The 17,500-nt window shown below is 45.8% G+C and overlaps 1 protein-coding gene across 12 annotated transcripts in view; it reads right to left on the reverse strand.

The window, feature by feature from the left end:
• LOC106610060 (teneurin-3) overlaps positions 1-17,500 on the reverse strand; it is a 447,182-nt gene that overhangs the window by 176,947 nt on the left and 252,735 nt on the right. For 7 of the 12 annotated variants that reach the window (XM_014209182.3, XM_082978412.1, XM_014209184.3 and 4 more), the window contains one exon: positions 8,722-8,946. The exons of the other annotated variants lie outside the window; for them this stretch is intronic. In XM_014209182.3, coding sequence (XP_014064657.1) covers positions 8,722-8,946 — 225 coding nt within the window. The remainder of the gene's footprint in view (positions 1-8,721; positions 8,947-17,500) is intronic. 12 annotated transcript variants of the gene reach the window in all.

Consider the following 17,500-nt stretch of genomic DNA (forward strand, 5'->3'; position numbering starts at 1 on the left):
TCGCACTGCTTTGCTTTATCTTGGCCAGGTCGCAGTCGTAAATGACAACTTGTTCTCAACTGGCCTACCTGGTTAAATAAAGGTGAAATAAAATGTTTAAAAAACATCCCTGCACTCTCCCCTGCTGTTATTCCACCCTGACCAGATGAAAGGAATAATCTGGTCATATCTCATATCTGAATCCGTCTCCAGCCCTCCGGCTCTTCAAACACGCCGTCCGGTCGCACCGCGCTGCTATTTATGAAAGATAAATATCAACGGGTTATGACATTTATCAGCCCATGTGTCTATGATTTTACTCTGGGTACAAAGTGCTGCTTAAATATTGACCAACTCAGAGGGGAAATCATTAGAGTGGGATCAATGGAGACTTGTGGACCACCGTAGAGGGAGAGAAGAGAAGCAGGAGGAGGAGGAGGAAGAGAAGAAGAACGAGGAGAAGAAACACTTACGGTAGAAGAAATGTCACTTCTCAAACGGTGGAAGGGAGATGTGAGACATCAGCGGCTACTAAACGGCTAGCTCAGATGTTTAGACGAGGAAGACTGAGGCTGCGTCACAAATGGCACGCCCTACTCCCTACGTAGTGCACTACTTTTGACCGGAGCCCTATGGGCCCTAGTCAGAAGTAGTGCACTACATAGGGTGCCATTTTGGGAGTCATATTTAATCATTAATCCTGCCTGGGTGACTGATCTATCTACTGGAGGGATGGAGAGATGGAGGGAAAGAGCGACTGTGTAATTGCTTTAAAGGGGGGCAGCTGAAGGAGAGTCATCTTTCTTAAATGATGAATTTCCCGGACATAACATGTTGGAAGGGAGAGTTGAGGCTTTTAAGTGTGAGGTTGTACCTTCCAGTCAAATGTATGGCGGAATGATTAAGTGCAATGTCACTGGGAAAATGAAATATCTTGTTCTGTGGTAATTGCGTTGTGCATTCATGTAACATTAATACAGTATAAGACTATCGCAGTGTAATAGCCTGGTTTATCCACTGACACAGAGGAAGTAGGCGTAACCGGTGGGATTTGGGTCTTACCCATTAGAGCGAGAGGACATCCTCAAGGTCCAAGGGTGACATGTGAGCTTCTAAGTCACGAGAGCGGGATTCCAAATAACCTCAGCTACGAAGACGCAGACCATGAAATGGGATTCCCTTCAATGATATTCACTGTTGACATCACTATGCCCAAACAAACAAACAGTGACATTTCTGGTTCACACAAGCAGATTGCTTTCGCCCATGGTCACTTCTGGTAGACTAAAGGGATACTTCATGATGATCTACTTCCCCAGTCAGATGAACTTGTTGATACCATTTTTATGGCTCGGTGTCCAGTATGACGGAAGTTAGAGGTAGTTTTGCCAGCCAATGCTAACTAGCATTAGCGCAATGACTGGAAGTCTATGGGTATCTGCTAGCATGCAGAGACGTCCTATAAAAACCACGGTCAGACGATCTCAAACTACTGCATTTCCCATGAGCACTGAACGGGGCGCATGCCACGGCGAGGATAGAGATTTAGTGGAAGCACGCATATCACATTTCACACAGAGTCCAGGACGGAGAGCTAACATCACAGGACGAGGACCCACTGAAGTGGGGCCCAGTAGACAGTGTAGTGTTGTTGGGCACAGCTCTGTTTGACCCTCTATTTGGGTTTACATTCACACTGTGCAGGGACGAGGGAGAGAGAGATGTGTGTGTGTGTGTGTGTGTGTGTGTGTGGAGGCGTCCATGACTGTTACATAGAAAATAGATGTTCCTTTGCCGTTCTGCCAGGTCCAAACAACAGGGTTATGACTGTAAAATGCTTCCAAGGAAACATGCACAGATCTCCACTTGAAGCTACTGACACTGAAAACTCCCACAAACACATGAATCATAGCGGCTGCCGTGTATGAACAGAACAACCATGGAAAGGTTGTAAGACTGAGTCATAATGAATGGAAGAAACCTTATCGTGAATATTCATGTACACACACACACACACACACACACAATGCATCTCTCCTCAGGTATTGTGGGACTATGGCATCTAGTTTGGTGACATGGGTTACAATTCTGAGCCTGCACAGTCAATGTTTGACCTTATACTCTGTGTGCCATTTCACATGGAGGGGTCCTTTGACTTGGGGAAGGCAGCCAGGCAGACAGACAGGCAGCCAGGCAGACAGACAGGCAGACACCGCAGCGGGTTTTTCATTACTATCGGCTTTTGACTTTACAGAAGGCACTGACGCAGACACCCTTGCCCTTACACACCCCGTACCGAGACAAGAGGAGAGAGGATGGAATCTATTTCCCCTATCTTCCGAGTGACTGACACCCCTAACACAAGGCGGAGAGAGGGCGAGACAGATAGAGAGGGCGAGACAGATAGAGAGGGCGAGACAGATAGAGAGGGCGAGGCAGGTAGAGAGGGCGAGGCAGAGAGAGAGAGAGAGAGAGAGAGAGATTGAGAAAGAGAAGGAAAGAGCGAGAGACCTCGGACAAGGAGAGAGAGACTGAGACCGAGATGGACAGAAAGAGAGGGAATAGGAAAGAGAGACAAGACAGGCTGTAGCGTCTTCTGTGGTCCGGTGCAGAGCCAGTCAGCCTCGCGTGTGTTAGTTCTGGGGGCCTCTGGTAAATGTTATTGGAAATCCTGGGCTGTAAAATTGCTACTTTCATGCCTACTGCACCTGACAATAGCCATCAACAGTGAAGGGGAAATAGGGAGAGAGAGAGGGAGAGAGACATCTGACAATGGCAATCAACAGTGAAGAGAGAGAGAGAGAGAGAGCGGGAGAGCGAGAGAGAGAGAGAGCTAGAGATAGAGAGAAAGAAAACGAGAGAGCTAGAGAGGAAGAGAAGGCCAGGGCCTGTACCGGTCTGTTAGTGTGGACTGGTGATCTCCACTGAGTCCTTTAGAGCGTCATCGGCAATAAGGTCAGAGGAGGGCTAACCCAGAAAAAAAGGATAATCACATTGAATGTGATTATCTTTCTTTCTTTCTTTCTTTCTTTCTTTTCTGCCTTCTCTTAAAAGAGGTGAAATGGGGTTGAGGGGGAAGAAGAAGCTCGTCGATAGAGTGCGTTTTACTGCGTGACAGGAGAAGGTTGGTCTAAGCAAAGGTTTCACTCTGGACAGAGGAGAAGCCGCGTGCTGACGCTGTGCTCTCTGGCCTTACGGGAGATTCTGGGATGTTCCCTTTACTTTGTATAGAGCGGCCCACAAAGGACGGACAGAGTGTTGTCATCACTGAGGGGACTAATACAGGGAGACTAACAAACAGAGGACGATGCACTTTCTGCTCATCCATGAGATACTCTTCTAGACTATTTGCTCAATGGGTGGGCGTTGCAAGGCATGACGCTTCTATCTCCTACATACTATTGTGAAAGAAAGGTTGACACACAAAAAGAACCAATAGGTAAGATGACCACCACGTTTTTCCTTCACCTTTTCACATGCTTCGTAAACAACAGGTGTAGACTGACAGTGAAATGCTCACTTAAAGGCCCTTCCCGACAACGCAGAGAGAAAGAAAATAGAGAAATAATAGAAGAGTAAAACACGTAATAATACAAGTAATAATAGATACACAATGAGTAACGACGAGTAACATTAAACCCTGGTTACACGCTGGTGTGAGGGTAAGTCCAGATGGAAAAGCACCAAAAATGTAGTTATTCTCTCCTCCTCAGCTTCACAGATGAGAACACTTGAGGGTTGTTGTGGTGCTGTATAAGACTGAGGCTAGCGGTGTGAAGGAGAGGGAGAGACCCGGGTTCTGTGTAAATGGGTCACCCACTGTGACCTTCCGGCTGCCCATTAGCACAAACAGCCCTCCTCTCCAGCCCCTCACAAGCCTCCTTCATCCGTTCCTTCGCTCCTTCTCTTCAGTATGGGAGACTGGAGTCTTCACGCTGACCTTCTCTCAACTCTCTCCCTCCCTCTCGGTCTCTCGCTCCCTTTCTCTCTATTCATTCACACTGAGTACTTCTGTGCACAGAGCGCTCTGTTTTTCTGTTTTCGTAGTAGTCCTTCACCCTTTGCTGGCTCTGAGTCTCCAGCATTCTGTCCATTCTCTCTGACTGTCCTGCCTGTGCTTCTATTCAAGCCCATCTGTCAATGGCTTTGTCTCAAGCTTCTCAAATAGCATCTATTCTTCGATCAATTACAGTGAAAGGAGCACATTTTTTTGTGTGCAAAAGATAGTTTGGCCAAGTTTTTCCAGTCAATGTATGAGAGGCCTGAGACTGTAGACTGACCCTTTGTCTCTGTATGAGAGGCCTGAGACTGTAGACTGACCCGTTCTCTCTGTATGAGAGGCCTGAGACTGTAGACTGACCCGTTCTCTCTGTATGAGAGGCCTGAGACTGTAGACTGACCCGTTCTCTCTGTATGAGAGGACTGAGACTGTAGACTGACCCGTTCTCTCTGTATGAGAGGCCTGAGACTGTAGACTGACCCGTTCTCTCTGTATGAGAGGACTGAGACTGTAGACTGACCCGTTCTCTCTGTATGAGAGGCCTGAGACTGTAGACTGACCCGTTGTCTCTGTATGAGAGGCCTGAGACTGTAGACTGACCCGTTCTCTCTGTATGAGAGGCCTGAGACTGTAGACTGACCCGTTCTCTCTGTATGAGAGGCCTGAGACTGTAGACTGACCCGTTCTCTCTGTATGAGAGGCCTGAGTCTGTAGACTGACCCGTTCTCTCTGTATGAGAGGACTGAGACTGTAGACTGACCCGTTCTCTCTGTATGAGAGGCCTGAGACTGTAGACTGACCCGTTCTCTCTGTATGAGAGGACTGAGACTGTAGACTGACCCGTTCTCTCTGTATGAGAGGACTGACACTGTAGACTGACCCGTTGTCTCTGTATGAGAGGACTGAGACTGTAGACTGACCCGTTCTCTCTGTATGAGAGGACTGAGACTGTAGACTGACCCGTTCTCTCTGTATGAGAGGACTGAGACTGTAGACTGACCCGTTCTCTCTGTATGAGAGGACTGAGACTGTAGACTGACCCGTTCTCTCTGTATGAGAGGACTGAGACTGTAGACTGACCATTTCTCTCCCTGCAAACCCTTCATCTCTCCTTTTCTGTCCCACCACGTATTTAGTATAGGTGGCTGGAGATTGTAGAGTCTTCCAAGCTGACCCTCTCTCTCTCTGCCTTAGTCTCTCAATAATTTCCTCTCCCTCTCACGTTCCCACCCTCTCTCCTCTCATCCAGTATCACGCCAGGTCTCAGAGGAGGAGCAGAGTGGACTGGACCTGGGCGCCAGTGAGCCTGTTTGCTTTACTAAGTGATCCCAGTCACCGAGAAGAGGAGATGGTTATGGAAGATTGACATGAAGACACCGGGACCAACTCTCTGTCTCTCTCTGTCTCTCTTCCTCTCTGTCTCTCTCTCTCTGTCTCTCTTTCTGTCTCCATCTTTCTCTTCCTCTCTCTCTCTCTCTCTCTCTCTCTCTCTCTCTCTCTCTCTCATTATCCCTGTTGATGATCGCTCCCAGAGCTAAAAGTCCTCACGGCATCTTTCTCCCCCCAGGTATGGTGTCTCGTTAAAACGTCTTCCGTTTAGACATCGATTGAGGCGCGCGCCTACGAAAATTGCCTACTTAAAAAACGTAAAGTGGCGACAGTCTTTTTTTTCCTCATGAAGCTTTACTTTCAGCCTTTCAGTCAGTCTCTAGCTGTCAATGGGGAACGGGGATGGCGTCTCTGGTTGTCTTCTGAAGGCCCGGGCGTCTGGGGTTGGAAGTATTGTGTGTGTGTGTGTGTGTTGGGGTCTAGACTGCTCTGCTACTCTGCTGTAGGTCCAGATGACTATCAGATGGCTGAACCACTCTATATGAAAGGTCTAAGAGAGGAGAGAGGAGAAGCTCTGAGGAGACGTGGATCATAGAAGATCTCACTTCCTTATGTTCAACTGGCTCTGATTAGATTTTAACGGTCTGTGTATATAGTGTGGAAATGAAGTTTCCTCTGTCGGTAATTAACATAGGATGAATTTAGAGAGGATGGTGTGTGTGTGTGTGTGTGTGTGTGTGTGTGTGTGTGTTGGATAGCTGTCTGTTGGGGATTATGATGAGAGGGAGCTTCATAATTAACCTCATAGCTCAAGTCAATAAACTGAGCCATCAAAGACAAAACGTTAAGTAAGGACGTATGAGAACATGACTAGATCAGATATATGGCAAAATGGACTCTTCCACAGATAAACATGACAAAATGGACTCTTCTACAGATAAACATGACAAAATGGACTCTTCTACAGATAAACATGGCAAAATGGACTCTTCTACAGATAAACATGACAAAATGGACTCTTCTACAGATAAACATGACAAAATGGACTCTTCTACAGATAAACATGGCAAAATGGACTCTTCTACAGATAAACATGACAAAATGGACTCTTCTACAGATAAACATGACAAAATGGACTCTTCTACAGATAAACATGACAAAATAAGTACAAATCTATTTGAAGTTCTGCCTATAAATGGCTTATAAACAAGACCATTTTCTAACTGTTTAATTAAGTACATTCATATGTGTATAAACAGCTTTAATTGAGCACTCCTCAAAAACCGGCATCTCTCTCTATTCTCTGTCCTGTCTCCTGTAGATTCACCGTGCAGATCCAGCGGAGGCCCGATGTCTGGTAGTGACAGCCACTACAGGTTAGGACCTCTCCTCTCCATCCTTCTCTCTCCCTGACACTGATGCAGTCAGACTGGGAGCACTGAGGCTGCACAGAGAAGCCCTAATTCTTTTTGGGATGTGAAGGCCAAACAGCACTGAATAACAGGAGGCAGGGTACTGGGAGTGAGGGTGGGTGGGTGGATGAGTTGTCTGTGTTTGTTTGTTTGTGTGTGTGTGTGTGTGTGTGTGTGTGTGTGTGTGTGTGTGTGTGTGTGTGTGTGTGTGTGTGTGTGTGTGTGTGTGTGTGTGTGTGTGTGTGTGTGTGTGTGTGTCTGTGTGTGCATGTGTGCGAGTCTTTCTCTCAGACAACGGGAGAGAGAGAGAGGCAGGCCGAAACTGGGCCATGTTGGGTTGAGAAGTGCCTTGTCATAGTATAGTCCTGTCTCTATGACAACGAGATGCAGTCACAGCCAGCGGGCCTATTAACAGAGCCTCCCATCTCCTATCCAGTCTGGCTACTGCCCTCTGCTCTGAATGGCTCTAACGTCACATTAGGAGAAACTAGTCCTCTCTGTGTACTTGAGATGCATTTAAACCTTCATTTCAACTTTAACCCCAACTACACTGGGTCCACAATTACCAGACTAAATCTACACCACATGTCAAACAATGGTCATAACAGACAGAAACGCTAAAACAACAGACACACAGTTCAGACAGAGGTTTCAACCGTATGACAGGGAAACAGGACATATAGACTAGCTAGAATGTGAAAACGAAATATATTTAACTTCTCTATAAGGGTCTGTCTGGCTATCAATCAGACTAACTAGAAACAGCTGGAAGTTCCGGGAATTTCCATAAGCACACATTGAGAATAGAGAAACGTTCTGTTGTCAGTAAAGAGAGAAAATGTTGTGATAGTAAATAGAGAGAAAGTCGCAACAATGCTGTGCCTCACCATTACAAGATGTTGCGAGAACATTATACAGTAAAGAGAGGAAACGTTGTGCTGTAAAGAGAGGGAACGTTGAAGGAATGTTGCGCAGTAAAGAGAGGGAACGTTGAGGGAATGTTGCGCAGTAAAGAGAGGGACGTTGTGCAGTAAAGAGAGGGAACGTTGTGCAGTAAAGAGAGGGAACGTTGTGCAGTAAAGAGAGGGAACGTTGTGCAGTAAAGAGAGGGAACGTTGTGCAGTAAAGAGAGGGAACGTTGTGCAGTAAAGAGAGGGAACGTTGCGCAGTAAAGAGAGGGAACGTTGTGCAGTAAAGAGAGGGAACGTTGTGCAGTAAAGAGAGGGAACGTTGTGCAGTAAAGAGAGGGACGTTGTGCAGTAAAGAGAGGGAACGTTGTGCAGTAAAGAGAGGGAACGTTGCGCAGTAAAGAGAGGGAACGTTGTGCAGTAAAGAGAGGGAACGTTGTGCAGTAAAGAGAGGGAACGTTGTGCAGTAAAGAGAGGGAACGTTGTGCAGTAAAGAGAGGGAACGTTGTGCAGTAAAGAGAGGGAACGTTGTGCAGTAAAGAGAGGGAACGTTGTGGGAATGTTGCGCAGTAAAGAGAGGGAACGTTGTGCAGTAAAGAGAGGGAACGTTGTGCAGTAAAGAGAGGGAACGTTGTGCAGTAAAGAGAGGGAACGTTGTGCAGTAAAGAGAGGGAACGTTGAGGGAACGTTGCGCAGTAAAGAGAGGGAACGTTGTGCAGTAAAGAGAGGGAACGTTGAGGGAATGTTGCGCAGTAAAGAGTGGGAACGTTGTGCAGTAAAGAGAGGGAACGTTGTGCAGTAAAGAGAGGGAACGTTGTGCAGTAAAGAGAGGGAACGTTGTGCAGTAAAGAGAGGGAACATTGTGGGAACGTTGTGCAATAAAGAGAAGGAACATTGTGAGGATGTTGTGCACATTGTGGGAACGGTATAGAGCGCAGATAGAGAACGTTGTGAGAACATTGTAGGGACGTTGTGCCTTACCATTCCAGGACATTTTGAGAACATGATATACAAAAAGAGAGAAGGTAGTGGGAAGGTTGTGCAGTAAAGGGAGAGAAGGTTGTGGGAATATTTTAGGGACGTTGTGCCTTACCATTACAGGCGAGGCCGTGGTGGCTGTGAGCTGTGACCTGCGTTACAGGTAAGTACAGCGTGGCTGTGTACTCTTCCTCGTCTTCGTCCGACTCATGGACCGCCGGATGGGCGCTGGCGCTACTTAGCAACGAGCTCTGGTTGTCATGGAGATTGGGTGATGGTGGTTGCGAGTGTGAATGGTCAGTAACTGATGGGCTGGGTGGAGAGGATGGCATGGGAGAACCTAAAGAAAAGAATTAAACCATCCATAAACAAAAACAAACAAACAACACACTCAACACAAAATGAAACTATGGCAACAGAACATACAGGTTTTGCTAGTAGAAATTATACTAACATAGAACGTGATAATGGGACATTGTGACAGTTGGTTTGCCTGGGTGAATACTTGGTTTTGTCAGTCAATAACCGTGTCATCATTGCGTCTGTATTCAATAGATTGTGTATCTTCCTCTGGCATACATAACAACTTGGAGAGCGTGGCCATTTGACTAGCAAGTCATGGTTATCACACATTTTCAACTTGAGTTCCCGAAAAACTGAGACCACAATCACCCTCTTCCTAGACACCACACACATACAGAAATACACTGACACATTCATACAAAGCCAACTGGTTTCCAAGAATGTGTTAAGTGCGTCTCGAGTTCACGCACGCACGCACGCACGCACGCACGCACACACACACACACACACACACACACACACACACACACACACACACACACACACACACAGTGCATCTTGGTTTGAAAGGTAATGATACCATGTTCTTTTTCTCTGACTCTCCACACACAATGCCTTCATCACAGATACAGAGTAGCAATGGCTGCACAATGCAGAGACAACAACACTGCAGAGACAACAACACTGCAGAGACAACAACACTGCAGAGACAACAACACTGCAGAGACAACAACACTGCAGAGACAACAACACTGCAGAGACAACAACACTGCAGAGACAACAACACTGCAGAGACAACAACACTGCAGAGACAACAACACTGCAGAGACAACAACACTGCAGAGACAACAACATTGCAACAACACTCCTGACGTGCGCCCCAAATGGCATTCTATTGTCATTTATAGTGCACTACTTTAGATCAGGACCACAGTCACGTCTCTAAGGCTGTTTATTAGCAGATCACACAGGATAGAGCATCCACCCCTCTTCTGTAACTCGGCCCTAAAGCTCAATTTCCTGCAGCGATTGTTGTGGGGAGACCGTCTGAAATGGGGAGGACAATTTCCGATTTTTCCGGGAGGAGGGAGAGGCAGGCGTCTGAAGAAATTACTGAGTCGCCATTACTGAGACGGGATTCTTTAATCAAAACACTGACAGCCTTCTGAGCTTTATCTTATGGCTGCTCCAGTCAACTAGCCCAGAATGATGAAGACATACTACACTATACAGCCGTCTCATATGGAAATGTATTACCATGTTTCACATCTACGCTACCGGGCCTCTTGCCGATGGGATTTTTCAACGTACAAGATAGAAAAACTGAGATAGTCGCCTCGTACGTATAGTACAACTTTCACCGCTGTCTACTTGATGGCAGCGCCAGGCCATATATCCACATCAGCTGTATTCTCATAGAGTCATCAAGACATGGATAACAGGCTATATAGTCTTCAGGCAGGATAACAGGCGACGATGGGGAAGTGTGTGTGTGTGTGTGTAGGCTGTGATAAGGAAGTGTGGCAGTAAATACATAACAGCTCACTTAGTTGTGACAGATGGTTCCATCAAGGATTTAGCGGTCCCCATTCACTGAACCCACAGCTATACATATCTCATCTCTTTCTGTCTTTTTACAGTATTTACACCCTCCATCCATCCATCTTATAGCAGCTATATATACACAAACACATAAATACAGTACATCTATGGCAGAAAGTCAGAAAAAATAAAATACATACATTCATTCTTTAACAAAGTGTGTGTGTGTGGCCTGTCAGCGGGCTCTGTTCAAGTTCCCTCCACACACACACACACACACACACACACACACACACACACACACACACACACACACACACACACACACACACACACACACACACACACACACACACACACACACACACACACACACACACGATGCCCTACTTTGACTCCAGAGATTTCTCACTGTGAAGTCCATACTGTGTTAAGTGTCCCCGAAGTCATGTAATTATTTTCTCTTGCTCCTGTTCCCATCATGCCCTCCTCTCTCCACACAAATCTCTGACAGTCAGAGGGGAAAAGGACAGGATGGGAAAAAAAACAAGCGTACTCCTTTTAATTAATCTGACGTTTCTTTCTTTCTTTATTTGTGAGGGGCCACCGTGCATTGCTTGTTCTCTGGGGTGTTAGGCTGGGTTTCTGTATGAGCACTTAGTGACAACTGCTGATGTAAAAAGGGCTTTATAAATGAATGTGATTGATTGACGGAGGGCTACTGTGTTACATACAGCTGATGGGAGAAACACAATTAGAAGCAGAGAAGTCGTGTGGGACTCTAGCCCAGTTCTCTCTGTTCTATACTGCTCAGCCCTGTATCAGTTCTATCTCTGTTCTATACTGCTCAGCCCTGTATCAGTTCTATCTCTGTTCTATACTGCTCAGCCCTGTATCAGTTCTATCTCTGTTCTATACTGCTCAGCCCTGTATCAGTTATATCTCTGTTTCATACTGCTCAGCCCTGTATCAGTTATATCTCTGTTCCATACTGCTCAGCCCTGTATCAGTTCTATCTCTGTTCTATACTGCTCAGCCCTGTATCAGTTCTATCTCTGTTCCATACTGCTCAGCCCTGTATCAGTTATATCTCTGTTCTATACTGCTCAGCCCTGTATCAGTTCTATCTCTGTTCTATACTGCTCAGCCCTGTATCAGTTCTATCTCTGTTCTATACTGCTCAGCCCTGTATCAGTTCTATCTCTGTTCTATACTGCTCAGCCCTGTATCAGTTCTATCTCTGTTTCATACTGCTCAGCCCTGTATCAGTTATATCTCTGTTCTATACTGCTCAGCCCTGTATCAGTTCTATCTCTGTTCCATACTGCTCAGCCCTGTATCAGTTCTATCTCTGTTCTATACTGCTCAGCCCTGTATCAGTTATATCTCTGTTCTATACTGCTCAGCCCTGTATCAGTTCTATCTCTGTTCCATACTGCTCAGCCCTGTATCAGTTCTCTCTGTCCTATACTGCTCAGCCCTGTATCAGTTCTATCTCTGTTCTATACTGCTCAGCCCTGTATCAGTTCTATCTCTGTTCCATACTGCTCAGCCCTGTATCAGTTCTCTCTGTCCTATACTGCTCAGCCCTGTATCAGTTCTATCTCTGTTCTATACTGCTCAGCCCTGTATCAGTTATATCTCTGTTCTATACTGCTCAGCCCTGTATCAGTTCTATCTCTGTTCCATACTGCTCAGCCCTGTATCAGTTCTCTCTGTCCTATACTGCTCAGCCCTGTATCAGTTCTATCTCTGTTCTATACTGCTCAGCCCTGTATCAGTTATATCTCTGTTCCATACTGCTCAGCCCTGTATCAGTTCTATCTCTGTTCTATACTGCTCAGCCCTGTATCAGTTCTATCTCTGTTCCATACTGCTCAGCCCTGTATCAGTTATATCTCTGTTTCATACTGCTCAGCCCTGTATCAGCTATATCTCTGTTCCATACTGCTCAGCCCTGTATCAGTTCTCTGTTCTATACTGCTCAGCCCTGTATCAGTTCTATCTCTGTTCTATACTGCTCAGCCCTGTATCAGTTATATCTCTGTTCTATACTGCTCAGCCCTGTATCAGTTCTCTGTTCTATACTGCTCAGCCCTGTATCAGTTATATCTCTGTTCTATACTGCTCAGCCTGTATCAGTTCTATCTCTGTCCTATACTGCTCAGCCCTGTATCAGTTCTATCTCTGTTCTATGCTGCTCAGCCCTGTATCAGTTCTATCTCTGTTTCATACTGCTCAGCCCTGTATCAGTTCTATCTCTGTTCTATACTGCTCAGCCCTGTATCAGTTCTATCTCTGTTCTATACTGCTCAGCCCTGTATCAGTTATATCTCTGTTCTATACTGCTCAGCCCTGTATCAGTTCTATCTCTGTTCTATACTGCTCAGCCCTGTATCAGTTCTATCTCTGTTTCATACTGCTCAGCCCTGTATCAGTTATATCTCTGTTCTATACTGCTCAGCCCTGTATCAGTTCTATCTCTGTTCTATACTGCTCAGCCCTGTATCAGTTCTATCTCTGTTCCATACTGCTCAGCCCTGTATCAGTTATATCTCTGTTCTATACTGCTCAGCCCTGTATCAGTTCTATCTCTGTTCCATACTGCTCAGCCCTGTATCAGTTATATCTCTGTTCTATACTGCTCAGCCCTGTATCAGTTATATCTCTGTTCTATACTGCTCAGCCCTGTATCAGTTATATCTCTGTTTCATACTGCTCAGCCCTGTATCAGTTCTATCTCTGTTCTATACTGCTCAGCCCTGTATCAGTTCTATCTCTGTTCTATACTGCTCAGCCCTGTATCAGTTCTATCTCTGTTCTATACTGCTCAGCCCTGTATCAGTTATATCTCTGTTTCATACTGCTCAGCCCTGTATCAGTTCTATCTCTGTTCTATACTGCTCAGCCCTGTATCAGTTATATCTCTGTTCTATACTGCTCAGCCCTGTATCAGTTATATCTCTGTTCTATACTGCTCAGCCCTGTATCAGTTCTATCTCTGTTCTATACTGCTCAGCCCTGTATCAGTTCTATCTCTGTTCTATACTGCTCAGCCCTGTATCAGTTCTATCTCTGTTCTATACTGCTCAGCCCTGTATCAGTTCTATCTCTGTTCTATACTGCTCAGCCCTGTATCAGTTATATCTCTGTTTCATACTGCTCAGCCCTGTATCAGTTCTATCTCTGTTCCATACTGCTCAGCCCTGTATCAGTTATATCTCTGTTCTATACTGCTCAGCCCTGTATCAGTTATATCTCTGTTCCATACTGCTCAGCCCTGTATCAGTTCTGTCTCTGTTCTATACTGCTCAGCCCTGTATCAGTTATATCTCTGTTTCATACTGCTCAGCCCTGTATCAGTTCTATCTCTGTTCTATACTGCTCAATCCTGTATCAGTTCTATCTCTGTTCTATACTGCTCAGCCCTGTATCAGTTCTATCTCTGTTCTATACTGCTCAGCCCTGTATCAGTTCTATCTCTGTCCTATACTGCTCAGCCCTGTATCAGTTCTATTTCTGTTTCATACTGCTCAGCCCTGTATCAGCTGTATCTCTGTTCCATACTGCTCAGCCCTGTATCAGTTCTATCTCTGTTCTATGCTGCTCAGCCCTGTATCAGTTCTATCTCTGTTTCATACTGCTCAGCCCTGTATCAGTTCTATCTCTGTTCTATACTGCTCAGCCCTGTATCAGTTCTATCTCTGTTCCATACTGCTCAGCCCTGTATCAGTTCTATCTCTGTCCTATACTGCTCAGCCCTGTATCAGTTCTATCTCTGTCCTATACTGCTCAGCCCTGTATCAGTTCTATCTCTGTTCCATACTGCTCAGCCCTGTATCAGTTATATCTCTGTTCTATACTGCTCAGCCCTGTATCAGTTATATCTCTGTTTCATACTGCTCAGCCCTGTATCAGTTATATCTCTGTTCTATACTGCTCAGCCCTGTATCAGCTCTAACTCTGTTCTACACTGCTCAGCCCTGTATCAGTTCTATCTCTGTTCTATACTGCTCAGCCCTGTATCAGTTATATCTCTGTTTCATACTGCTCAGCCCTGTATCAGTTCTATCTCTGTTTCATACTGCTCAGACCTGTATTAGCCTTGTAACAAATTAGGGAGTTATTGACCTGCCCCACACCACTGGGTCCTGGATACGTGTGTGTGTGTGTTTGTGTGTGTGAGAGAGTGTGTGACGGGGCGGTGTGCGAGTGTGTGTACATGCCTGCATGTATGTGTGTGACATTTTATTTGACAAAAGTAGGCATTAAAAACTGTAGCTGGTACCTTGCCTTAGGTGATATGTCCCCTCTTCTCCCATATTACTCCAACCACTTTAATAACGAGGACAGTCAATTGTGAGAGGAAGCTGAGCGTGTGTGTGTGTGTGTGTGTGTGTGAGTGTGTGTGTGTGTGTGTGTGTGTGTGTGTGTGTGTGTGTGTCTATCGCCTGTGGTCAATGTCTCTCTTGATGCTCTTGAACAATCACTCTTAATTAAGAGGAAAGTACAGACAAGGCCGCAGAGAGTTGGGGGAGGGAGGGAGGGAGGGAGGGAGGGAGGGAGGGAGGGAGGGAGGGAGGGAGGGAGGGAGGGAGGGAGGGAGGGAGGGAGGGAGGGAGGGAGGGAGGGAGGGAGAGAGAGATGGGGAATAGATAGACAGTATATAGATGAACGGATGGATAAGATTGACAAACAGATATAGTATGATAGAGAGAAAATTGAGAGAGACTGATAGCGATGTTAAAGGTTGTAATACACTAATAAAGATGTTAAAGGTTGTAATAGACTGACAGAGATGTTAAAGGTTGTAATAGACTGATAGAGATGTTAAAGGTTGTAATAGACTGATAGAGATGTTAAAGGTTGTAATAGACTGATAGAGATGTTAAAGGTTGTAATAGACTGACAGAGATGTTAAAGGTTGTAATAGACTGATAGAGATGTTAAAGGTTGTAATAGACTGATAGAGATGTTAAAGGTTGCAATAGACTGATAGAGATGTTAAAGGTTGTAATAGACTGATAGAGATGTTAAAGGTTGTAATAGACTGATAGAGATGTTAAAGGTTGTAATAGACTGATAGAGATGTTAAAGGTTGTAATAGACTGATAGAGATGTTAAAGGTTGTAATAGACTGACAGAGATGTTAAAGGTTGTAATAGACTGATAGAGATGTTAAAGGTTGTAATAGACTGATAGAGATGTTAAAGGTTGTAATAGACTGACAGAGATGTTAAAGGTTGTAATAGACTGATAGAGATGTTAAAGGTTGTAATAGACTGATAGAGATGTTAAAGGTTGTAATAGACTGATAGAGATGTTAAAGGTTGTAATAGACTGACAGAGATGTTAAAGGTTGTAATAGACTGATAGAGATGTTAAAGGTTGTAATAGACTGACAGAGATGTTAAAGGTTGTAATAGACTGATAGAGATGTTAAAGGTTGTAATAGACTGATAGAGATGTTAAAGGTTGTAATAGACTGACAGAGATGTTAAAGGTTGTAATAGACTGACAGAGATGTATATTGCATAACAAGAGTGAATCTCTGTCCCTGCAGTGTATGTGTGTGCTCTGTGTGTATTGTGTGTGTCTACAGGCTTCAGTGGAGTGTTTCTTCCTGACAGTATTGGTGCCTGGCCCTACGTGGGCATGCTGGGAAGGTTCACAGGTGCATGATGGGTATGATCCACACCCTGTGGATCCTCATGGCCTCTCTCTCGGCTGAGACAGACGCCCTGTGTGTGTCTGTGTGTCTGCCAGCATGGGTCAATGAAGAAAAGTGGAGGCAATTAATAAGTGTGGAGAGACCCAAGGAGATGGCTGTGTTTGTGTGTGTGTGTGTGTGTGTGTGTGTGTGTGTGTGTGTGTGTGTGTGTGTGTGTGTGTGTGTGTGTGTGTGTGTGTGTGTGTGGTGTGTGTGTGTGTGTGTGTGTGTGTGTGTGTGTGTGTGTGTGTGTGTGTGTGTGACAGAAAGAAAGAGAGCTTACATTTAGAGGCTAAAACAGTCTATTTGGTGATGTGCCTGCTAATAAGGGAAAGCTTTTCTTTTTAAAACTCCCTTCCTCCTCCTCCTCTCAGCTTCTTCTCTCAGCTTCTTCTCTCAGCTTCTTCTCTCAGCTTCTTCTCTCAGCTTCTTCTCTCAGCTTCTTCTCTCAGCTTCTTCTCTCAGCTTCTTCTCTCAGCTTCTTCTCTCAGCTTCTTCTCTCAGCTTCTTCTCTCAGCTTCTTCTCTCAGCTTCTTCTCTCAGCTTGGCCCTGTGGTTACTTCTGTTCCTCCCTCTCTCCCTGCACCATCAGCAATGACCAGCACTGCCCGCTAGCTAATCAATACACGGGTGGCTGCTAGATGTGTGTGTGTGTGTGTGTGTGTGTGTGTGTGTGTGTGTGTGTGTGTGTGTGTGTGTGTGTGTGTGTGTGTGTGTGTGTGTGTGTGTGTGTGTGTGTGTGTGTGTTGAACCACTTGTGCAATGAGAGACAAATCAGTGAGGGTGATGTTTAGGGAGTAGACCATGATCTATGGCCCACATACCAACCACTGCTCTGTGGCCCTCAAACCAACCACTGCTCTGTGGCCCCCATACCAACCACTGCTCTGTGGCCCTCATACCAACCACTGCTCTGTGGCCCTCAAACCAACCACTGCTCTGTGGCCCCCATACCAACCACTGCTCTGTGGCCCTCATACCAACCACTGCTCTGTGGCCCTCATACCAACCACTGCTCTGTGGCCCTCATACCAACCACTGCTCTGTGGCCCCCATACCAACCACTGCTCTGTGGCCCTCATACCAACCACTGCTCTGTGGCCCTCATACCAACCACTGCTCTGTGGCCCCCAAACCAACCACTGCTCTGTGGCCCTCATACCAACCACTGCGTTGTGGCCCTCATACCAACCACTGCTCTGTGGCCCTCATACCAACCGCTGCGTTGTGGCCCTCATACCAACCGCTGCTCTGTGGCCCTCATAACAACCACTGCGTTGTGGCCCTCATAACAACCACTGTGTTGTGGCCCTCATAACAACCACTGCGTTGTGGCCCT

Source organism: Salmo salar, chromosome 08, assembly GCF_965601325.2.
Source record: "Salmo salar chromosome 08, fSalSal1, whole genome shotgun sequence".
Taxonomy (NCBI): Eukaryota; Metazoa; Chordata; class Actinopteri; order Salmoniformes; family Salmonidae; genus Salmo; species Salmo salar.